The 24,586-nt window shown below is 40.2% G+C and overlaps 1 protein-coding gene across 3 annotated transcripts in view; it reads left to right on the forward strand.

The window, feature by feature from the left end:
- The window catches only part of celsr2 (cadherin, EGF LAG seven-pass G-type receptor 2), a 77,919-nt gene that overhangs the window by 39,441 nt on the left and 13,892 nt on the right, over positions 1-24,586 (forward strand). For all 3 annotated transcript variants that reach the window (XM_016665428.1, XM_007541038.2, XM_016665429.1), the window contains exons 3-15: positions 3,045-3,267; positions 10,520-10,635; positions 11,276-11,364; positions 18,272-18,429; positions 19,393-19,556; positions 19,778-19,903; positions 21,046-21,215; positions 21,459-21,638; positions 21,715-21,828; positions 22,206-22,362; positions 22,443-22,584; positions 23,064-23,184; positions 24,375-24,558. In XM_016665428.1, coding sequence (XP_016520914.1) covers positions 3,045-3,267; positions 10,520-10,635; positions 11,276-11,364; positions 18,272-18,429; positions 19,393-19,556; positions 19,778-19,903; positions 21,046-21,215; positions 21,459-21,638; positions 21,715-21,828; positions 22,206-22,362; positions 22,443-22,584; positions 23,064-23,184; positions 24,375-24,558 — 1,944 coding nt within the window. The remainder of the gene's footprint in view (positions 1-3,044; positions 3,268-10,519; positions 10,636-11,275; positions 11,365-18,271; positions 18,430-19,392; positions 19,557-19,777; positions 19,904-21,045; positions 21,216-21,458; positions 21,639-21,714; positions 21,829-22,205; positions 22,363-22,442; positions 22,585-23,063; positions 23,185-24,374; positions 24,559-24,586) is intronic.

Consider the following 24,586-nt stretch of genomic DNA (forward strand, 5'->3'; position numbering starts at 1 on the left):
GCGTGAAAACATCAGGAGAGACATGTTTGGGTTATTGATTGAATTGTTTGTGTCCCACGCTCCGATGTCCTGCTCACCTGGCTGCTACACCTGGTGGGGGTTTCCTTTCAGTAAACGTCTGACCACACGGAGGCGTTTACCCGATAGCAATAAACGAAGAGCAATAAACCGGCTCTGGCAATATGTTTTCTCCACAGGAAGTCATATCTCAGAGTGGTTCTGACTTGATGTTGCGCTGCAGTGTTTGTCCTCCTTGATTACCTGGAAAAAACTCTGAAAGCTTTATTGCTTTCCACTGGTTTTTAAATGAACAACAACGCAGCTCTGTGAGGAAAAGCTTCGTTTTAGAGACGCCTGACTGCAGCTGTTTGCTACAGAGATAAAAAACAGATGGAGCGCAATTAATACAAGCAGAGAGAAAGCTTTCTATCAACCATCATTCAATGTGCACAACACAGACATCCCCATAAAGAGTAAAGTTTTGTTCATTCACACTTTGTGTTAAATAACCCATCAGTTTATTAGATTATTTAATCTTTATTTAACCAGAAATATGATCATTTTCTAAAAACTAATACCAGTAAAAAGTTATGAGCTAAACTTCCTTACAAATATGTGCACCTATTATAAACGACAGTGGTTAGGACACTAAAGCTTACCTGTAGGTACAAAATGCAGAGCAGTGTTTGGAAAATGTGAATTGATCACCACTGATATCATCATTACAAAAATACCAACCCAGAATGTATACATGAATTTTAACCAACTTTTCTGGCACATCATTTGCTTTCCACTTTTCTGATGAGAGTAAAACGAATTCAGATCAATAGGAAGGATTTAATGTGAAGTATTGAAACCTCTAAATAAAAAGTTGACCCAGAAGGCAAACATCCCCAAAAACATCCCAAAAGCATCGCAGAACAAACACAAGCTAAGCTACTTATTATAATACGTTTCTTAATGCATGGCTTAGCAGAAAAACATGGCTGAATATTAGCCCAAAACACTAAATTACTGTCCCTCCAAGAATAACATCCCAACCAAGAACTCTTGAGTTTATTTAGACTGAATGGATTTTTCTCGAAACAAAGAACAGACTGAATGGAGTGATTAATAGTCGGGAGTAAATAAAGAGCCTGATAATCAGAGCTGAAGATGTGGGCTCTGGGTGTGTGTCAGTGTTACAGGAGCGCTGCAGAAACCTTCGCCCTGCTGACTGAGTGGCTTTGACACAAATTCCTGCTCACTCAGGGGACGACAAACAGTCTCGCCTCAGCAAATGCTGCAGTCCCAACGGGCCGGATGAGCGCGATAAGATGGATGTTATTCAGAAAAACTGCAGCTGACCAGAATGTCAGTGACGCCGATTTGGAAGAGTTTTATTTTCCTCACAGCTCACAGATGACAACATGGCTAATAAGCTTAGATCAAGATTCAAAACTGCTGCTTCACATCATTATGGTTCTGGTTTTTGGGAAAGAAAATGGATCAATTTGTCCATTTTCAATCAGTTCATTCCACCATTATGAAACCAAGCGCCACCTTTTCTGCCCAGTTTACTTACATTTCATCCATTTACACTTAACTCATTAGTTTAATTTCCTTGATAGTTTTCTAACTTTTATAAATAAATATAAAAGTTAGAAAACCTCATGTATTATCCAACTCAGTTGCTTGTTATTTTCTGAACTTTTTATTTTTACTGATTGACTCAATTAATCGTTACTAAATGAGAGAGATTAGTTTCACTGATCAATCTAATAAACTTCATAGCAATCTCCTGATGGTAAATAATATTTATTGGAGTCACAGTTTCATGCAACAAACTAGGAGCATATTAGAAAAATAACATTTTAATTATAGGTTGTCAAATAGGTGTGAAACCTACAAACAGCTGGCTGTAAATCAGCCAAACCTGTAAAAGTTTGTAAAGGAAAAAGGTAAAAATGATCGAAAAACATTTTCCATCAACTATAATCATCTGCTTGCAATTTTCATTTTTCTTCTGTTTGTTTCCTTTCATCTCGAAACAATTGCTCAATGCCAGTCTGTAACAATTGCAACAATTTATTGTGATTTACTTCAATTGTTTTAGATTTTGCTTTATACATAATTGGTAACATTTTAGTTCATCTAATACTCCGTTTATCTAACAATTCATTTTTTGTTGATCGATCTTTTTATAATGCAAATGTTGCTTTGCATTATAAAGGAACATTGCTGTGTTAAAATGTTGCTGTGCTTCATTTGTTTATTAAAATTGATGATCTATTAATAGCTTCAGTAGAACTACAGAAATCTAACAAAAATAGCCTTAGAAGAAAGGCTGTTTGGTATTGTACGGACTCGTCACCTGATCAACATTAAGGTGCAATTTATGCTCCTACTCTACAAAGTTAGATTCATTTTATCACTCTTTTAGAAAACATGGATGCTGTGTCTGATGTGCAGGCAGCGCACAAACTCTCTTTTCTTGTCTGATTTCTTGTAATGCTCTGATGAAGTCGTCAAGCCGTCTGCAAAGTGTGAAAAACGTTCAGAAAATCATCCTGAGCTGCCACAGTCTGCAGAAAAGTGCAATCATTTTGTCTTCAAAACCACTTCCAGCTCGGTGCTCTTGAGCCGTCATGTTGTTTCGCTGAATGAGAATTGAGCTCAAACTGCAGCCTTATTCCCAGAAGGAGGCGGGGGGCGTCAGAGCAGAGAGAGAGGTCAACCCTGCAGACGCCGCTGAGGAGAAATAAACCACGGTTCACAGTCTGAACACGTCGAAATCAGATGTCAATTGATGCTCCTAATCAATTATTTCTTTATGAATTTTCCCTGCAGGCCTGTTTGAATTTGAAACTATTTTTACATCACAGACATTAGGATTAGGATTAATAAGCTTGGAATTTTGGAGACATGTAGTCATAGAACAAAATAACAATGTTCACTTTACTCAAACATTTACCTATAAGAAGTAAAATCAGAGAAACTGATCGTTTTAACCTCCTGGTCATGAATTGTATTAATCCTCATTCCTCCTCTTCACCGATCTCCAGGAGAGCGCTGCGAGCTGTCGTCCCGTTCGGGTCGCTGCGCTGCTGGAGTCTGCAAGAACGGAGGCACCTGCGTGAACCTGCTGGTCGGCGGCTTCAAGTGCGAGTGTCCGTCCGGCGGCTACGAGAAGCCCTACTGCGAGATGACCACTCGCAACTTCCCTCCAAGCTCCTTCCTCACCTTCAAGGGCCTCCGCCAGCGCTTCCACTTCACCCTCTCCCTCACGTAAGCTCCTCCAGCTCCGCCGCCTGTCAGTGATTCACACTCCACCCACATCACACATGGGTTAGCGCTCACCTCCACCGTTGGGTGCTCAGATTTACATAACCTTAATGTAGATAAGTGACAGTAATAGCATCACTGGAAAGCAGTCCTCCTCATAAGGGCCACTTCAGAGTCAGAGTAAAGCCCTGATACTGAACCATTAGAGTCGGCTGAGTGTTGGATGTGAGCAGCTATGTTAACTAAAAGATGAGACAAAAAAGCTTTGTTTTTGGAGAGGTGTTGCATAACGGGAGGATGTTAGTCCCATAAAGTCGGGTCTTATTACAGTCACTGTGTCAGTCGTCACTTTGAGCTGTGAGTCAGAGGTTGGCCTATTTCAGCACAGTCTTCCTCTCCCTGGCGGTGACTGACAGAAGCTGTCTCATCAGCATCATCATTACTGCGGTCGTTCTTCCTTGTGATTTCTGTTTCTGGTCAGTCTGTGTAACCCAGTAGCCAAGAAATCGGGGCATGCTCCTGGGAGTGTTATTTCTAGGCATGACTGTAGATGGAGTCAAATTTATTTGATCACTCAAACCATGACAGGTTTGACAATCAGCTCGACTGTCGTCTGATACTCGGCGCAAGGGAACCGTGGAAAATGTTTCAAATGGGTGTAAAAATGTAAAATTATGAATGTATGATAAAGGTGACCTGTTATGCTTTCCTGAACAGGTTAGGAGAGGTCTAAACAAAACATGTTCACTACATTTCCTGCACAAACTCATTCTCAGATAATGAGATTTTAGTCTGTCCAGTTTAGAATGAGAATGAGATGTTTGAGTTCTTCTTGTCGCCCCCAACTCAAACTATTAGGGCTGTTGTAAAAGAATATTTTAGTAATCGAGTACTCTAGTCATTATTTTTACGATTCTTTCTCTCTGTATAACTACAGCAGCTGGCAGCGCCCTTCCCACCGTACGCCTTCAAATGGTGGCAACCGCTTTGCCAGGAGAGGAAAAACTGTTGTACTACAACCGTCGCGTCCGTAACTTTAAAAACGCTTAATGGTTCCCCAAAAAACGACAGAAACCCAGAGACTCTGCCTTTATGCTGCTAGCACAGAGCAGCAACTCAGAGGTGGAAGTGAGCACGCTGCCCATCACAGACAATGATCGGGCTCAAACATGGTGCGCTAAATGATGAAACATAATTTTACGAAGCTTTGAGCCAGATACATTTTCAAGGAATCGTTATAGCCCCTAGAAATTATACAACCATACATCTTTAAAAAGCATTAGTAGGGCCTCCTGCATAACCAACAAGAATGTAGCAAGTGGTTTTTGGATGGTAAGTCAGGAAACAAAGCACTTGTCCTTTCCAGCAGCCATTGTACGGCGCATACAGCAGTAAAACCAGCTGACCAAACGTGCTGGAGCTCCACTTGGGTTGCTAGGTAACGGTGACTTAACAACCGTTTTTGAAAGGGCTCATTTTCTAGACACTAAAACACTTTTTCACAAACTGACTGGGTGTTTTTTTAAGCTCTTGGGTTTTGTAGCTGCGGTAGAGACACAAATGGAAGTACAAAAATGTGCAAAATAGAAGTTTAAATTTCTCAAAACAAACTCAAATACTTTGTATAACTTGATTTGGTATAATTGGCTGCAATCATATTTCAGAAGGGGGGCTTGAGTTGAATAAATCTTAGGATTTGTTCAGCAGAATGTAGGTTTTGTAAGTTGTGATTTCACCTAATTAAGCCAGATGCTGCGGGTCAGAGTTAAGCTGCATGCCAGGACAGACACGCCTCCCCATCTGTGTGATGAAATAAGGTCCGTTTTAAAAGCTGTTCACTGTGTTTCGTATCTGTCACAACAGGCCAAAACAAGTGTCGGCTTTCAGATATCACACAGAAATGCGTCCTGACATTTTAGCGCAGATGTTGCAGCGGCTGTCGCTCACAAAGGCCGCCGGTGGAAACAGAACCCCCTCAGTGAGCTTTACAGACTCGGTCCATCTTTAAGGATCCAATGACAGTCCCTTTTTGATGAAGAACCGCTCGGACCGGTTCTGAAACCAGGCCGTGTTTCAGAGGCTCATCGGAGGAGCTACGAAGTGGCTGCTGTGAGAAAGGTGTCGGGTCTGTCACCTGAGCCAGCGCCGATCCGGTTTCTCACTGAAAAAAGCCTCCATTATGACAACTCCAGAGCCAGAGTTGTCATAATGGACAACTCCTGAAGAAAATTAGTTTCTTCAGGAGTGAAAACTAATTTTAGGCCTTTAACTTTACAGGCGAGGCTTAGATTTCACCATGAATGCAGTCCTTTGTTTTGGGTTCAGCAGTGGCTCAACTTATCAGCTGTTAACAGAGACATAAAATAAAAAGCTGTTTCATGTTGATGTTTATAGTTATTCTGTAAATTTAGCATGCTAGGATGAAATTTTGATGTTTTGAATAATCTCAGTGAATGAGGGAAAATATACAATATTGTTAGTATTCCAGAGGAAATGTGAGTTTAAATCTATCATGAAGTAAAAGGAGCCTGGTAGAAATATTAGTTTGCTCTGCAGGTACAACATAAACAATATATTACATTTTTAGGATCAGATTTTTTTTTTTTTTCATCCAATAATCCAATGGTCTCAATTAAATCGAGACTAAAAAGCTTTACAGAAAAACAATTATCTGAGCACCAGTTAGGTCAGTGTGGTGGATATGTACAGCTTTAGTGCTTCTGAACTGGTTTTTAAATGGTTTTGCTACCAATAAGTCAGAACTTTTCATTTATAAGACACTTTGATCAATGAATTTCCAGGCTGTAAAAGATCTTTGGACCACTTGTTGGACTCCTTGCATTAGTTTGGTGTGGAGTGTTTTAGATGCAGCTTAATCTCCTTATTTTCAGTCATGACAATCAGTGAAGATATAACATGCAGTGTTATATCTTCACATGGGTTCCTTTTATAAACCCATAAATCCTTCAGACATATATTTTACTTTCCTGCAGGAAGCAACACCAAACATGCAGACAGATCTATGGTGCAGATCAAACCATTTTCATGTGCTGCATTGACCCAGGGCCTAAATCTAATAGACTTGAGAATGACTGAGTTTAATCTGACTGAGTTTAAACAAGTTAAGAAAGAAAAAAAGGTTAAAAAAAATTCACTCTTAAAATGTCCAAAACACACAGAGACTTGTAGCTAGCATTGACTCTGAAGGGTCAAATACACGCCTCCTCTTTTAGATTTATGTTTGCAAACACATTTAAAAACCATGAATCATATTTCTCCCACCTCACAAATATAAAATACTTCAGATTGATCCATTACAATGATCTGTAACCTTTGTAATCCAAAGAGACTCTTATGTCATCAGTCCAGCAGAACAAATGTTACGTTACCTTTTGAAAAAACAAAACTTTTAACTTTAGATGAATATCTACTGCAGGAAATGTGTTATAATTGTTAAAGATCCACTGTTTTGTTTGGTTTTTAGGATTTAATATAAAAATAAGCAGAAAACCTTTGCAAAAGGAGGATGGGTTAATTTTCAGCTATGGGATGTTATTTGTGGAAAATGATGTGGATAAAAAAACGCTTAGTTTCCAATCTAATGGTAAGAACAAATCTAAAAGAATACCTGTATCGTTAGGGCTTTTTGTGGAAGTTTGTCATATAAAACAAACTAACAAAAACAGCTAAAACCTGCATTTGATGTTATGTAAATATATTTAGAAGCATTAATTTGTTTATAATTTTCTCTGCAGGCCCTCTGGTTTATCACAAACACATTCTGAAGTTTTTTGGTTGTTACTTGGCAAAACTGAAAAGGCTGAAGGGGTGTAAATACTTTCCTGTGCAGGAACCATTAAACAGCTCTGGTTCCTTCCTGCTGGTGCCTAAATGTTGAGGAAAATCTTCATACTGGGTAGAATGGTGTGAAAAAACTGCAAACATTTGAATGACCAACTTTAAAAGCCATTGATAAACCCTGACATGCAACCAGACACATCATTACTGAGCTAGTAGGAAATGGTAAATGTAAGGAATTAAAGGATCGATCACGGTTCTTCCTTTATTGTCTTTAAATAACCAGACTAGCTGGTTGAAGCAGCAACGCGTTCGTAAATGAGCGACTCAGGAAGCTGAGAGGTCTCCTAAGTCATTACAGTTCATCCTGTTGGGAGCTTGAACCAATTTCCAGATTAACGACCCATTAGACACGTTCACTTAAGGAAGCACCAGGAGATAATTTAAGGTATTAGGATTCATCCTACTTTTATTTGCCCTTCATATTTAATACAGCTTTAAAACTTTCACTTCCATCTTCTCAAAGTAAACAATTTAAAAACTACAGCAGATATTGAGATGTTAATTGTGTGGATTTTACTGTAAATCCCATGGAGGGTTTTCCTCTTTCCGCCCCGCTGGTCCCACCCTATGGATTTTGGCGTGTTATCGTAGCGTGACACGGTCCCCCACATACGGCCAGGCTGGTTGTTATTTTTACTGATGGGTGCCTAATGTGACGTGCAGTGATGCCAGCAAAGTCGCTGTTTAGTTCTGGTTGATTACCCTCATAGTTCAGAGGGCTTAAGGGGGGGCAATGTGGAGCATCCTTTTAAATCGATACGTCAGAGAGTGAAAGAGGATGTAGATGCTGATTCTCTTTGGCTTTCTGGGTTTTTTGCTGTATTATCCACTGGAGCATCAGCATCCTCTTTTTCTCCGAGGTCATGATTAGTGTTTTTTTTTTTTTCCCCCAGTAAGCAGGTCAGCGTTGCAATGCCCCCTGGCTGCTCTTCAGCTCGGGAATCCCTGCACTAACAGCATCATGACAACATCGCCTGAAACCCTGATGACTTCAGGAGAGGCGAGGGGGGCTGCAGCTGCTAAAACTAAACGCACTGATAGACATCCGGATGTTTGAACGACATCTTTCCTCTGAAAGTTAAAGAGAAATCACAGAAAAAAATCTACGTCTCCATTAGAGGGAAGAGAGAGAGTCAGAGTGACCTTTGTGGAGGAGAAATTAATTCCTCTAAAGACGCTACATTTTAGTCGAGTAACTGACCAGAAAATTCAGACGCCAATCTGAACAGCAGATCCATTGTTCGGTTTGCTATGGGGAAGATGCAAAAACTGCAAAAACACAAACATTTTTGTCTGGTTTCTGGTACAAATATCTTAGTACACTTGAAGTAAGACAAAGATAACTTAAAAGTATTCATTCAGCAAGCTATAGGAGCTTGTTTTAAGTAAATAATTGCTTAAAACTGGTATATTATTGTACTTATAACAAAACATTTTCTCCAGGTTATAATCTAAATAATCTGCCTGGGAAACTAGAACTTTAACCAACATTAAGGATTTATTTACTTAAAACAAGCTCATTTATCCTGCTGAAAAGTTGCTTCTAAGTTAGTTTTGTCGTATTTCAAGTGAACTAAGATATTTGGTAAGTTTTTGTGTTTTTGCAGTGAAATAATGTAGGTTTTGAACCAGTTTTAAATATCGCAGTGACCCGTTTCTGCAGACCACAGCAGACAGGTGAATAAGGGAAGTTTTATAACTCTCTGTGCGCAGATGGATTGAAACGAAGTAAACTCGCTGCTTCTAAATGTTTATCTGTATTAAAATATGCATAAAAAAGCACAAATCTTCTAATGTGGCTTTGAGTGTGCAGAAGCAGAAATCTGACTTAAACGTTTGGTTAGACACCAGGAGCGTTCTGCTCTCTCTTCTGCGAGGAGGAGAAAACATTTTAGAGATGTTTTTGCGATCACTCTGAACCGCCTTACTACGCTCTGCTTGCTGCTTGCAGTCCTCTGATGCCCCCACCCCACAGCTTTGACTTCGCCCTAGTTTTCGTCTCTTTGTTTTAGTGTCATTTAATGTGCATCTCCTATCTATTCCTTTCCTGCAAACTGAAAAATTCACATTTTTCTCTGAGACTTGAGCTTTCAGTGAACATCATTATCTGGAGAATTTACCATTATGATCAAACTGAAAGTAAATGATGATTTAATATAATTTGAAATGTCTCCCACTAAGGTGGATGTGAGGAAATAGTAGATACTGTTAAATAGGTCAGAGCAGACCACTACTCTATTTCTTCTCTCTCATATGTCTGCCAGCATAAAATATGCTGTTTCTACTTTATCAGTTGTGTGATATAAATAGACTTACTCTGAGGGAAAAATTCAATCTGAGCGGTAATTTTAACTCCAAGCAACAGGAAACAGGAGGTTAAACAGAGTGAGTAAAAATGTCTTTTCTTATGTCCAGCTGAGTCTGGTAACCAAAACCTTCACTAAAGTAAGAGAAGCACGACTTCAACGTGTTTTTACTCAAGTAAAAGTAAAAAGTCATCCAAAAAATTACTTAAGAGTAAAAAAAGTACTTGGTAAAGAGGGCATGCAAGTGATTTTAAAATGATGCTGTCTGGCAGACATATATGAAGTTGCAATGAAATGTAAATGTAAACTAATTCTGACATTTAAAGGACTCAAATAAAAAAAATGACCACAAATAATTGCAAACTAATATGGTAGAGTAATACTGCCATACTAAGAAAAAAGTAAATAAAATTACGAGAAAAAAGTTGCACAAGAATAAAGTTTAAATAATGAGAATAAAGTTGTAATATTACAAGTTCTCATATCATTTCAACTTTATTCCTATGTGACTTTATTCTTGTAATAGTCATAATATTACGACTTTATTGTTATAATATTATGACTTTATTATCTTTTTGTCTTAGCAGGTCCTAATATTCTGTTGTAGAATAACTGTCTGTCCACATTTGATTTATTCTGGGCTTATGCTAAAATTAGCTTGTTTCCATATTAAAATGTTCTGAGTTTCAGTGTATTTTAATAATACTTTTTGTATTCAGTGTCAACTTTTAACATCTTTGACGGTTGCAGTGTCAGCATCACATTGTTTTAATGGGCTGTTGCCTAAAAACACTGGAAATACAAACAGTTCAGTAATAGTTTTCCAATTTGTTTCCAGTAATTTTACAGAATCTAAAAATGTGTTGTGGGTGTCCTAGAAAATTCTTAAGATATTTCGTATTTAAGTCTCTCTCAAATTCATTTACGAACTTTTTTTTTTCTTGTTCAAAGCATTATTTGTTTTATTTTTAAATTTTTATTACAGCCTTATTTTAAGGTAAATTTTAGAATGAGATATTATTTCAGAAACAGATATGAGAGCTCAGAGTTGGTTGGAAAAAATTAAAAGTAATAAATTTGTTTCTCAGATTCGCCACCAAAGAGCCAAACGGTTTGTTGATGTATAACGGACGCTTCAACGAAAAACATGACTTCATCGCCATGGAGATCATCAACGAGCAGATTCAGCTCACCTTCTCTGCAGGTACATTTTCATGTTTCTTTTTCTTCCCTCTACACAAAATTGTCAAGTCAAATGGACCTGAGGGCCAAAATAATGTTCTTTTACCTCGGCAACAATAAGCAAAGCATTCAAAGTAGTCAGATTTATTGTTGGAATAGGATATGTAAATTAAAATAGATCCAAAACTTTAAAAAGGTTTTGCAGGTTTGCCTCCTTAAAAGAAATGTTAAAAATTTTTAAGCATTTTTTGTTTGAAAATTGACAAAAGTTTTTCAAAGAAAGGATTTAGGTCAGTCTTTCTTTGAAAACACTTCCTGTATTCAGCCAAGTTTAATAAATTAATAAAGAGTATTTGTTTGCAGTGAAGTGAACTTTTGCCTAAAGGTCACTGGACAGATGTTGACTTTGGAAGAGATTGTAAACTCCATGGTGAGTTAGAGACAAATATTGGTGCCAGTATTTTCTATTGATGAAGATTTTAATATCATTTTGCCCTCGTTAAAAACAGAAAGTCTCTTTCTACATCAACACCTGAGCATTTGTGTCACTCTTGAACTGAAGTCAAGGGCCGCACACAATCAGTGCACGGACCACAAATGGCCCTCGGGCCGCAGTTTGGACAGCTTGAGTGCATCTCCTGACTCCTTCTGTTGTTCCTCAGGAGAAACCCAGACCACAGTTTCTCCGTTCATCCTGGGAGGCGTCAGCGATGGCCAGTGGCACACGGTGGAGGTCCATTACTACAACAAGGTCAGTGGGAACGGCTCACTCCATTCGCCATAAATGGTTAAATGTATTATTCTGTATTCGAGGAATTTAAATATTTTACTTTCTGTCCATAATAATTTGTGCCGAAAAGGTTGACAGGCTAACAGGAAGTGTTTGTTAAATTAATCATCTGAAAGCAGATGTGTTATGGATTCATGATGTACAGCGGTTCCTTTAAGCCAGAGTTTATCAGAGTTTCAAACTTTTAGCCGACAGAAGAGCAGCTACAGACACACCGGTAACCGGAGCTGTCTGCTGTTAAACATGGGAACGCTTTATTTGAAGACTGACATGACACATAAACATGACATCTGTTACGAAGATGAAGGAGTCTTCATAAATGTTTACGACTGTTGTAATGAAGTGTCCATTTGGTAAATAATGGCACTTTTAATGCAAAGTTCAATTAAAATTTGCATTAAAAGTCCATTAAAAGTGTCAACTTTGCATTAAAACTATCACGGTTGCAGTTTTCTGGACGACAGCAGATTACTGATCTTTAAAAGAATCTGACCTGCTGATTCCGATTTTGATCAATGCCTTTTTTTTTTTCTTTGCTCTGGAATGTTTCTAAATATATCAAGAAAGTTGTTGAGTTGGTAACAGTGGGGTGACTTTTAACTGTAAACCTGCAGATGTGACCTGATCCAACGTCTCTCACAAGAGTGCAAAGGAGGACAGTGGTTGATTTTTAGACCTTTGCTGAGGGAGATAAGAAGATTCCTTAATCACCAAAATTAAGGAATCGGTGCAGCCCTAAATTAACATAGTTACTTGATTGTGCTATAAAATGACAATATAACATATAATGCTACCTTTTTAAGGATTATATGCTTAAAAACTGGCAGTACATGTATTTTCCACTTGGAGGTGCATTTGATAAATGAGGGCTGTTGTTTTGTAGGACCTTTAAAAAGCCACAGTGTAAGTGTGAACCTGTTAGCATTCAGTGTTGTTGTCCTGCAGGCACAGATGACTGGCAGCTGCCACTCTTCCTCTGTGGTCCTCAGCATGTTCGTAGCCTGTCTGTAAACGGTGCAGACAGGGAACTGTGGGCTGTTCTCTGTCTGCTGACAGGCTGATGATGTGGAAGAGAGCCAGAGCGACTCTGACCCAAACAGACCCTCAGACCAGACATGAGGGGGCCTGACTGAATGAAAACCAGAGAGTGGGAAGACATTGTTTTTCCAGACATGCTCTGATTGTTCTAAATATGTTTGGCTGCTTCGTTTCTGTGTAAGAATATCAGAACGGCTCAATCAGTGCAGGAATGTGTGGAGCTGTTGTCTGCGCTCAGTATTTTCCCACCCGGGACAAACACAAACACACACAGGATGTCACATTTTTGTTTATTGAGGAAGTCACTTTGCATCATAAAGATGCTGCCAGGCAACCCTCCTGCAGCGTGCATTTACCATTCAGTGTGCATGATGACATGAGCGTGTCAGATTTTAGCCTGCGGCATGCAGTGATGAAGAGGGAGTTTGGATGAAAACTTGTTGACTCTTTGCTTTTTAATCTTTTTTTTTTCTGCAGACATTAAAACCTCATTAATCCCTCAAATCTAATGGCTCACTGATTCCTTTCTGTTTCTCCAACCTGCACGTTTCATTGCAAGCGTGCTGCATGTGATTACCAGTGTGATAAAAATAACTTCAGGTTTCTGTGAGAAGGGGCACGGCTCAGCTGCCTAACTCGACTGAAACTCAAATAATTCAAAACAATTATTTATTTATTTAAGTGAGCTTTTGAGTTTTCATGGTAAAAACTAGGAGAGAATTTGTCAAAAATGTTTAGTCCACTTCAATCGAACTCCAGTTTGTTTGCCAAGAAAGTCCGGTTCGTTTAGGGAGGTGTGAACTCTGATGTGGACCTAAAAACCTCAACTCTGGTCCACATAAAACCCAAGTTTCCATTCATTTGAAGTGAACTCCGGTGTAGTTCAGATGCTGTTTACGCCGATCGGACCGGAGACCGCTCGAAAAGCAGGAAGTGGACTACAGCATAGGGAATTCTGGGTAAATACAACAAAAACAAACTTTTATGTCTCCTTGGGGTATTTCTACTAGCGCTAGCATGCGCTAGCTGCTAGCATGTCTCCTCGTGCTAGCATGTCTCCTAGCGCTATCAGAATTTTTTTTTTTTTTTTTTTTTTTTTACCAAAGAGAAATCCTGCAAATGCTAAAATCTGATGGTATTCCATTTTTGTTTACATTTTGTTAAGAGGGAAGTTGAGCTCATGTCTTCTTCAGAGGTTTTTGCGTCGTTTTGTTCAGTGGTTCTTGGTGCAGCGCCACCACAGGCGAGGAGGTGAACAGGTGCTTCATTTGACTGAAAGCGAACTGCAGCAGCTTCAAATGTAACAAATGTTGCAGATTTGGTCTGCCAGACTGTGAGGCGCGAAAATCCTCCTGGTTACTAGATTTTATTGGTTTTATTTATGTATTGCTGAAGTGTCTCTGCTTCAACACACCTGAGTCATTTAATAGGTAGGCCTGTCATAGTAACACATTCTGCTGGATGTCAAATTGTCCCAAAAGTTATTGTGATAAAATTATTGTTTTGAGACTTTTTTCAAGTAAAAATAATGAATAATAATTCAAGAGCACATCCTCAAAGATTAATAAACTTAAAATTATGATGAATATTTAACACTGGAACTGGAAGACATTTTAAATATCCAAAATAAATAAACAAAACAACAGAAGCAACAAATAAAGTGAATTATGGAGCCACTCTAAATAAATTTGTCCTTCAATAAAAGACCAAAGCACCAAACTGACGACTTTTATTAGTTTTTGGTAGAAAAACGATAAATCATGCAGATGAAAACTATTGAGCTTGTTTTAATTTATCATGCCAATAATTGATTCATTGCTTATTGCGACAGGCCTAATGACGGGGTGGGTCATAAATACCAGAAGTGTTTGGGGGTTTCCTAGCTGAACTGATCCTCTCCACCTTGGTTGCGCTGCTCTTCCTGAGGTGGGAACAGAAGCTCCTCCTGCTGGAGGTGTCCCACAGCTCCCCTCTCTGACCCGTCCCTGTCCGCAGGGGGCGGTGCAGGGGGGTGTTTTAGATTGAAATGTGGCTTTCAGTGGGGTGGGGGACTGTGGAGAATGGCAATGACCGCTGCCTTTGTGTTTGGCCCCCGCTTCCTTTGGGGACCGCGGGCAGTGAATGATGCGGCCTCGGGGGAAGGTGCCCCTCTCCTCCTCTAAAGCCGAGCGCCGGAGCCGCGACAGAGGAGGGCGAAGAAAGTATGAACGAGTCGGGGCCGACCTCTCCTGTTGCTATGGTTTCCCAGTCAATCTCAGATCCAGTATTTGTGCCGCCTGCTGTCATGCTCCTTCCCCACTTTTGTCACCCTCTGCTCCCCCCATGTGACAGGGAACTCATATTCCCATAATCCCCTGTAGTGGCGGGCGAGAGCGGTGTTTAATGTGCTGCAGAGCAAATATGTGCGCTGCAGTCAGCTGTGACAGGTCGGCGTTTTGTGCAGCGGAGAGACGTCCTGACAGACGGGCTTTATTGGAGAGTCAATAGGCGTGACTGATGACAGCAGAGGTCGCTGAAAGGAGCGCCCAAGCTGGAGCGCTGCCTTCTTCCAGCGCTTTCACAGCGCAGGGAAAAAGCCGTGGAAAAGAGCATGTCGGATGATTTCACCTTCATCAATTCACACAACATGTTTGCTTTTTTCATCATCGACAAATTTGTAACAAATTGGCCTCAAAGAGCGCAAACCGGAAAGAAAAAAAAGCTTCCTTTGGGGTTGTGGTTTTTTTGTTGTTTTTTTTTTACATTTCACCGCTGAGTGATGGAGAGTTTCACTGTGCATTGTGACTTTCTGTGGGAAAGGTGCAGAGTTACACGGCCCGAGCGGTTATATATTATCAAATAAGCCTCTCTGAAGGCATTAATTCACCAGAAATGCTCTCTGTGGTTGGATCCTGTTATTAAACCATGAGCCTTTCTAAAGCGAGACAGTCAATCCTGAAAATTGATTGCTAAAGCTGAGCTGCAAGGTGTCCAGCAGAATAATTAGGAAGCTCCTGATGGTTCTTAATGAGCTGTTTACCTTCAAGACAAGACATAATGCTCTGAGCATGCTCAGTGGCACTTCTCACCATTTATCTCCTCAGAGTGAGAGGTCACACTTCATCCTGCGGCAACTCTGGTTAAAAATTTAAATCTACAACATTTCATGGTTTTTATTCAGTTGATTAGATATGTGGATTTGTTTTGGTGAAAATTACTATAAAAGATCAGGGCAACGCCTACATTATGGGGCTAAAATGGTGAAGATAAATGTGAAAAAGTCAGGCTTTAGCAGGTTTGTTTTAAATTTACATCAAGCTTTACAACGAAAAGTTTTGGTGTTTAGATTTACAACAAGCCCATAAAATATAAATCACAAAGAAAAATGTTTTCAACTGAAATATGTCAGCAGATTTGTTTTCTGATGTATTCATTTTACTTAATTTGAGTGAATATGTTAACCTTTTCAACCTTATAGGCAACTTTAACCACATGCAGCACAATTACTAGCACATTTGATTTTAATGGTTTTTGCACATTTTTCCATAAATTTGTATAGAAACTGTGAAATAGAATAAATTTTTAAGAGTTGTTTAACGAAATGGGGGTCTGAGTTACATCCAGAATACCCAAAAATTGTTCCTATAGAGTAGCACTACTTCAGAATATTTTAGGTATCTGGTAAAAAGGCTTCTCAGTTACTGAGTAAATGAGAAGCCTTTAAAATCATTTAATATTTTATGATTTTAAAATCATTTAATATTTTAAAAAATTACATCAGCAGACAGACCAAAATAAAGTTGGATATGTGAAAATTTTGACATTTTAAAGACCTTTAAAGCTCTTGAACCGTTTCAAAACCTTTCTGAATGTAACATCACAAATCAGCAGACACTGCCTGTCTCCTAGCAAAAACAGCCAGGCCCAACCCGTTACCTAGCAACACAAACTGAATTCCAGCATGTTTGGTCAGCTGTATACACTGTACAATGGCTGCTGGAAGAGCCAAGTGTTTTGTTGTTGACCTACCACACAGGAACCACTTGTTGCATTTTTGTTGGATGTGCATGAGGCTCCACTTGTGCTTTTCAAAGCTGTATGGTTGTATAATAGTGCATTTGTTTTCAGCTGTTTCTACGTGCTGACATAAATGTTGAGTTGGGCGGCGTGGCCGGCAGCAGTTTATTTGGATTTAAAGTGACTAAAGTCTCATTATCTGAGAATGATTTTGTGTAAAAAGTGTAATGAACATGTTTTGGATGATTTACCAGTTCAAGGAAGCTCAGGAGGTCACCGTTAATACTGTCCCCGTCTCGTTCATATCACAAGACTGCAGGAATTCGGTGGGCTGCAGCCTCTCCTGTAACTGGAAACTCTGAGAATTAATCTAATCTGCTCAGCGTGGAAATCATGTGAGTGACGTTCAACTGCGGCGGCGCCTTGAGCTAAAATTAAATCAGTCATCGTCGCATTGTCTGATAGAGTCTGTTTGATTTTTAATAAACCTCCGCCGTGATGGAGCGGCTGAGGATGCTGCAGTTAGATGTCCACTTTCTCTCCTGCTGGATGTCTGCTGCATCGCAGACAGATAAAGCTGTCTGATCCATAACAGCTGAGCAATCAGGAAATTATAGTTCCTCAAACCCCTGGAGCCGAACTGAAAGGTTCTGTTTTAATCCAACCTCATAAAGAGTTAAAGATCCTGACAGTAAAAAAAAAAACAAAACAAAACCTAACATTATCTGCTCATGAGATGATTAAATGTGTGTGAGCAGCTGAGTGCTTGGCGGCTCCAGTTTGAACCCACGTGACCTCTGAGTGACCCTGGAGACGCAGGGCAGCGTGTGACGAGGTCGCGCCCTTTTATTGACGCCATCATAACTCTTTCCACCCTGAACCCGCCTCCTTTTGTCGCTATTGATTCCAGACACAAAGAGGAAGATTTTTTTTCCTCCTACAGAATGAAACCCTCTAAATGTGTGTTTGTCTGTTTTCACCGTTGGAAGTTTTTAGAAATCATGTTGAACATTCGGCTCAGTGTTTTGTTTAATTAAATTTATCAGACTGCTGGGATATTTTTATAAAACTTAATTTCTGACATCTGAGCGCAATAAAAATGGCAGCATGACAACTTTTATCTGTCATGTGGCTACGACTCTGGAGCTTTTCCTTTATCTCATCTTAACCGCACCGATTGAAACGTTTGTGTACATTGATATCGTCTATGTGGTTTGAAGGATTAAAACTGTGCAAAAGTCTTGAGTAATGCACAGTTATTGAGCTACATCAATATTTCTTCTTGGCACTCCAAGTAAAAAAGCTCTAAAGTTGATGATGATTAGATCATTAACCAACTTTTGCACTATATTCTGTGTTGGGCAAAGCTCAAAATATCCACTGAACTTTTTCACATTTTGCCACATTTACATCCACAAACTTCACAATATTTAAATTTAGATTTTATACAATGAATCAAACCAATGTAAGTAGTTTTAAAGTGTGACTTTCAGATTTTTTGTTTTATAACCTAAACCTGAGTTTCTGCTCTTTCCTTGGTTTTCTCTCTAATTTTGTCCAACAAAACTACTAAATTATACAGGTGGGTTGTTTACACTTCTAAAGGTAATTGATTGCTCTTCATTTAATTAGAGGTATCAGAGTGAAATAGACTGAAAACAGATATTTGAAACGTTTTTCTTCCAGTCAACGACTATTTGAGTCTTATTTTTGAAAATCTCAGTAAAATGCATTAAACTCCATGGTGTAATATGATGGAAAGTGTTGAAGTCTCTGGTTTCGCAGTTAATGGTGGCAGGTTTTTGGCTGTAATTTGTTTCTGTCTGGTCCACAGCCGATCCTGAACCAGGCCGGTCTGCCTCAGGGCCCCTCGGACCAGAAGGTCGTCGTGGTGACGGTGGACGACTGCGACTCCTCTGTGGCGCTGAGATTCGGTCACATGATTGGAAATTACTCGTGCTCGGCCCAAGGAAGCCAGTCTGGATCCAAAAAGTGAGGGACTGAGTAATACAGCTTGTAAATAATGATGTTTTTAAACCAGATTCAATTTTAATTGACTTTTTTTTTTCTTCTAAAGAAAAAAAACAAAACAAATATTTTCAAATGTAGTTTTTATTTCAGTCATCCCTTCTGTGAGTTTTAGTTGTAGGATTTCTCTGTTCTGCTAAGAGGATTTTTGTTTAATTACAAGAATATAGTTGAAAAAATATACAGTTTTACTAGAAAATTACAAGAAAAAAGTTGTATTTAATAAAATAAAAGCTTTGACAGAGCTATCAGAATCTGACTTGAGCAGCTCAGTTCACGTAGATCTTTCTTTGAATTAGATGCCGCTGTGTTAAAAGTATTTCGATTAAGTATTAAGAATCATCTGTAACATCAAAGTATAACTTCACAAGATGCTCAACATTCCTCAAGTTAAACTTTAGTTGTTTTTGGTATGAATGCTCATAAAATTACTATTTTATTCTGGTATAATTTCCACTCCGTTGTTGTGCGACTGTATCCTTGTAATATTATGACTTTATTCTCTAATTAAAAAATAAAATCTTAGCCTGAGCCTCATATTCCATCATAGAGTTGATCTAAATTCAAAGTCCAAATAAATATAAGCTTCAAAACAAGATGGCGGCTCTGACATCACTCTGAATTATGGAATGAATTGGTGGGAAAAATACAGATTTTCCAAAAGTGAAATCTTAAAAAAACTAAAATTTGATTAATTGACCAAATTGATTTATTGCCCAGCCTTAAGGAAAACTTATTCTCTTATTTTCTTTCTTTTTGTGTGAATTATTTTGTGAATCAGATTACTTTGGTTGCAGCTTGGAGTGAAGATGTTTAGAAACATCATTGTCTCTGTACTTTCTAAAGTCTTTCAGATAAACATTGCAGATCACATGATGAATTTCTCCTGTGTTTCGCACGGCTCACCGCATCCCTTTGTGTCCTCAGATCTCTGGACCTGACCGGGCCGCTGCTCCTCGGTGGAGTCCCCAAACTTCCAGAGGACTTTCCCGTCCGGAACCAGCAGTTCGTGGGCTGCATGAAGAACCTGCGCATCGACAACCAGCACGTCGACATGGCCAGCTACATCGCAAACAACGGCACCCTGCCAGGTAAATCGGCCTTCTGCGGCGCAGCTTTATTCAGTTTGCCGGCTGAGCAGCCGAGTGTGGAAAACCTGCAGAGGAAATAACCGTAATGAGAACAGCTGGAAGGGAAATGATGGCCGTACCTGCTATGAATATTTGATGACCCGTCGACTCTGATCCTCTGATGAAATAATGAGCCAGGACACATCAAACGGATTATTCCTCTGCTTTCCCACACCTCCCAGGTTGCTCTGCCAAGAGACATTTCTGCAACAATAACCCGTGTGTGAACGGAGGGACGTGTGTGAACCTGTGGGGCTCCTTCAGCTGCGACTGCCTGCTTGGATTTGGAGGGCAGAACTGTGAGCGAGGTGAGCGAAGGAGGAAAAGCAATGCTGCGGTTTTATCTGGGAGAACGCTCCGGTTTACTTACAAAAACAAGTTCAGAAAACCTCTGTTTATAGCTTAATAACTTCCAGTCTTGAATTAACAACTCCACATCCATCAAACGTTTTCAGGGCTCGTATGGGTGCTTGAAATCCTTGCAAATGCTTGAATTGCAGCGTTTGCAAGGTTTGAAAAGTGATTGGTTTCTGTATAAAGTTATTGAAAGCTTGGTAATAAAGTGTAATGTTTAAAGCCTAAGTTTGGAAAGTGATATTTATAGCTGAGAACAGATATTTTCATACACTTAATAAAAAGACACTGAGATTTTTTATAACATCCCCAAAAAAAAAAACACAAAAAACGTCTCGTGTCACAGCACATAGAAAAAAAAAAAAAATATCTATATGCGACACACCACAAAAAACAGAGAGAAAATTTATAAGAGATGTTTTGTGACTTTCTTTGTTTATTGTGTTTAATTTGAGCGGGAAAGTCAAATTAAATGGAGAACGAAGCTCTAGAAAGAAGCTGTACCAATATCAAAACTTCACTGCAGTAAAATCTTACGAAGTCTAATTTCAAATATTTTAGTACAATTGAAAGAAGACAAAATTAACTCACACGTAACTTTTCAGCAAGACACAGAAGAGCTTTTTTTAAGAAATTAATCCCATAACATGATGAAAACGTTCTAGTTTTATTGGCAGATTAGTTCAATTTCAACATAGGAAAACAAACTCCTGTCTTTCTGAAAAGCTAGTTTTGTCTTTTTTCAAGTGTCCTAAGATATTTGTATTAAAAACTAGACAAAAATTACTCAGCAAGATTTTAGTGTTTTTTTTTTTTAAGTGCTGGGAAAATTGTAACCAAACATATTTCGATTGTTTACAATCATATTTCTCATTGATACAAATCTCTGCAGACACAAAACAAGCGATCCTGAGGCCAGCAGTCGGGCTGCTGGGAAATGTCCCGGTGCGCCCGACGCCTCAGGCTGGCAGTGATGATGCATCATCATCATCATCATCATCATCATCATCATCATGTCACCTAAAGAGAATCTCTCATTTTTCAGTCTCTGTGTGCCTTTCTTCATCCGGACTCCCTCTGTGTGTCGTTCCTGCAGTCATGGCCAACCCGCTGCGTTTCCAAGGCGATAGCCTGCTGCAGTGGAAAAACCTGGAGGCGTTGGCAGCCTCCGTCCTCTGGCACATCGAGCTCATGTTCCGCACCCGTCAGTCCAGCTCCCTGCTGCTCCACATCTCCTCAGGCCTGCAGCACAACCTCACGCTGCAGGTGAGATCCCACCTCCTTCTTTATTACAAAGGACGCTGGGAGAAAATCACTCTTCTCGGAAAAGAGGCTGTTCTTGTAATATTTTCAGCTGCCTTCCTGATTTCGTCTAGACGAGGGATTCTTTGCTGTTGCTCTTTCTGTTCCCAGCAGTAAACTCTGAGGACGTGCAGCAGTTCAGAGTCTGAACTTTTGAACCCACAGATTGTCTTTGTATCTCCCTCCCTCTGTTTCGGTGCTGCGTAGCTGCGTGGGGGGAGCGTGCTGATGGGGCTGCACAGGGGGGAGGACTCCACTCTGTCGCGGGTGGAGGAGGTGCTGGTGAACGACGGGGACTGGCATCATCTGCAGCTGGACATCAGCAGCCTGGGCGGCGCCGCCAGCCGCCACCAGGCCGTGCTGTCGTTGGACCAGGGGCTCTACCTGGTGAGTGGGTGGACCGACACGTGAATGTGATGAAACATCGAGGGGTTTATGCTAATGCCGTCATGCTGCTTTCCAGGCCAGCATGGAGGTGGACGGAAAGCTGCGGGAGTCCAAGCTGAAGACTGTCAGCGTTGGTGGCTTGGCAAAGCCTGATGGGAAAATTCAGCACGGCTTCCGTGGCTGCATACAGGTTTGTCCTCTTCAAAGCTAATAAAGAGTCGAGATGTAGACAATAGACACACCCAACTAATTGTTTTAGTTATTGATTATTCTATCAATCATTTTGACGATTAATCTAATTTTAAAAATGGACACACTCTGCAGATTTTTCATTTGACTGCTTAAGCTGGGAGTTATTGTTGTGAAAATAATACATTTTTCTAAAATTTTCCAGATGTTTTCAGTCAAAGAGAATTAGTGAAAGCTCATAGGATGACAGTCAAAGCCGACTTTTTAAACACATCAAGAAGGAAACATTTTTACATGCTGCTGTTGCATTTCCTGATTCAAACTGCTTCGTGCTTCATAAAACTACGCAGCATAAGTACGGTGCCTCCCCTCCTCCAGGGCCTGCGTGTCGGTGGCGCCCTCAGCTTGTCCGTGGCGAGGAAGGTGAACGTGGAGCCGGGCTGCAGCGTGCCGGATCCCTGCAGCTCCAACCCCTGTCCTGCCAACAGCTTCTGCAGTGACGACTGGGACAGCTACTCCTGCACCTGCCTCAGCGGTCAGTCCCTGCACAGACTGCGGTCGCTTCGCCACTCCAGCGCGCAGCAGCTCATCGTCGTCGGCTGTATTTCTCTGCAGGTTACTATGGCACCAACTGCACTGAAGCGTGCTCGCTGAACCCCTGCGAACACGGCGCTGTGTGCTCCAGGAGGCCGAGCGCCGCCCGCGGCTACACCTGCGACTGTCCCAGGAACTATTTCGGCCGATACTGTGAGAAAAAGTACGTCTGGGTTCCTAATTAATGAAGCCATAATATTGACACTTTCCATATTTCCTCTTGTAATCCTGTTGATGACAAAAAACACACCGGAGCCTCTTGTTATTTTTTATTTACTTCAAAAATAAAAACAATACAAAGATACAGGAGGAAGCCGACCTCCTCCTGTATCGCCACAACCCAAACCTCGTTAACTGTTTAATAATAAATTAAATATTCAAGTTTATTTGTAGAGGGCCTTAGTATTGTCTCTAATATTACAAATTCTTATGCATGAGAGTTTTCAACCTGTAAAATGTCATCCTGCACATATTTTCACTTGTTTTAGTCATTCTTACCCCAATAAACTGAAATTTATTCAGTTTATCAACTTAATTTGACCTGAATAAACTGAGTACAGCCGCCCATAATTAACAGCAGCTGTTGTTTTGGATCATTTAATTAGCAAACATTTAAAATGAACTGGCTGTGTTCTTCCACAGGACTGACTTGCCGTGTCCCAGAGGCTGGTGGGGTCATAAGACCTGTGGGCCCTGCAACTGCCCCACTGACCGAGGGTTTGACTCCGACTGCAACAAGACGAGCGGCGAGTGTCGCTGTAAGGTGAGTCTGAAGACCTGAATTATTCATCTCCACTCGTCGCTCTGACTCAGAACCCAAAGAGAAAACAGAGCTGTGTAGAGTAACATCTATAGAAACATGGCAAAGCAGAAGGAGCAATAATTATAAGGAGTTGATGATAATCAGTCCATGACTTTTTATAAAATAGAACAAAAATATCGTTTACTGTCCCACAGTGGGGAAATTTCTGAGCAACAGCAGAAACGTTACAGGAAATAACAGCAAATAAAACAAAGGATGCATCTGCAGACAAAAAACGCTTCAGTCCTTTCTGCTTAGCATCATCAATGCTGACTGATCTGCTGGTGGATTTTTGGATCAATCAATTGATAAGTGGATAGAAAAGTTGATACGCAGAGGACGGACGAAGATGTTCTTTGTTTGATTTGAGGGAAATTGAGAGTGAAGTATGTTTATTCATATTTCTTTTATTTAACTGATGGAGATAAAATGCGTTATTTATTTAAGTATTTTGTGTTTCACTTGGCAGTTCATTTTGAAGGCTTGGCACCTTAGAAAAAGGACACCTTTAAATAAAATGTTTGTTTTATTGGGCGTCTGTAACAGAGTGAATGACTCGTATGAAAATAAAGACTAATTTTCTTTAAAGAATTTGATCCAAGTGAAGCTAAAACTGATACTAGAGAATATTTACAGGAAAACATGTTGGGTTTTTCCATCTCAAATACAAAATAATTCTTGCACAGTTTTAGTGTAACATCTGCTCTGAGGCTGCTGTTCTTTCAGGAAATGAAAGAACAGCATTTATAGAGTCTGCATGCTCAAGTTAATTATTAATTGATTAGTAAATTAGTTGATGATTATTTCAATAATCAATGCATCACTATTAATCGTTTCAGTCCTGAATGCAAACATCCACCTTCATAGTCTGAATACCCGTCAGGATCATTAGATCACAGAGCCAATCAGGATCAAACTGAGAGATCAAAGAGCCTCCTTTATAAATGTGTAGCAGCCTGAAAGCCTTATTTTGACCTGAAGAATAACAACAATGACGTCTCATAGGTTCTGTAAAGTGTTTTTATTCTCCAGTTTGACCCACCAGCAGCTCAGCTGTTGCACGTTTTCGCCTCTTGGCTTCACGTTTTTGCTGGCACAGAAAAGCGAAGGTGCCGTTCCTTAGCGACGTGTCTCTCCGTCTCCTCGTCCAGGACAACCACTACCGTCCCGAGGGCAGCGACACCTGCCTGCTGTGCGACTGCTACCCCGTCGGCTCGTTCTCCAGGGCCTGCGACAGAGAGAGCGGCCAGTGCCAGTGCAAGCCCGGCGTCATCGGGCGCCAGTGTGATCGCTGTGACAACCCGTTCGCCGAGGTCTCTGCCAGCGGCTGTGAAGGTCTGAATGGAACAGCTCTATATTTCAT

This window comes from Poecilia formosa, unplaced genomic scaffold (assembly GCF_000485575.1).
Source record: "Poecilia formosa unplaced genomic scaffold, Poecilia_formosa-5.1.2 Scaffold582, whole genome shotgun sequence".
Classification (NCBI taxonomy): domain Eukaryota; kingdom Metazoa; phylum Chordata; class Actinopteri; order Cyprinodontiformes; family Poeciliidae; genus Poecilia; species Poecilia formosa.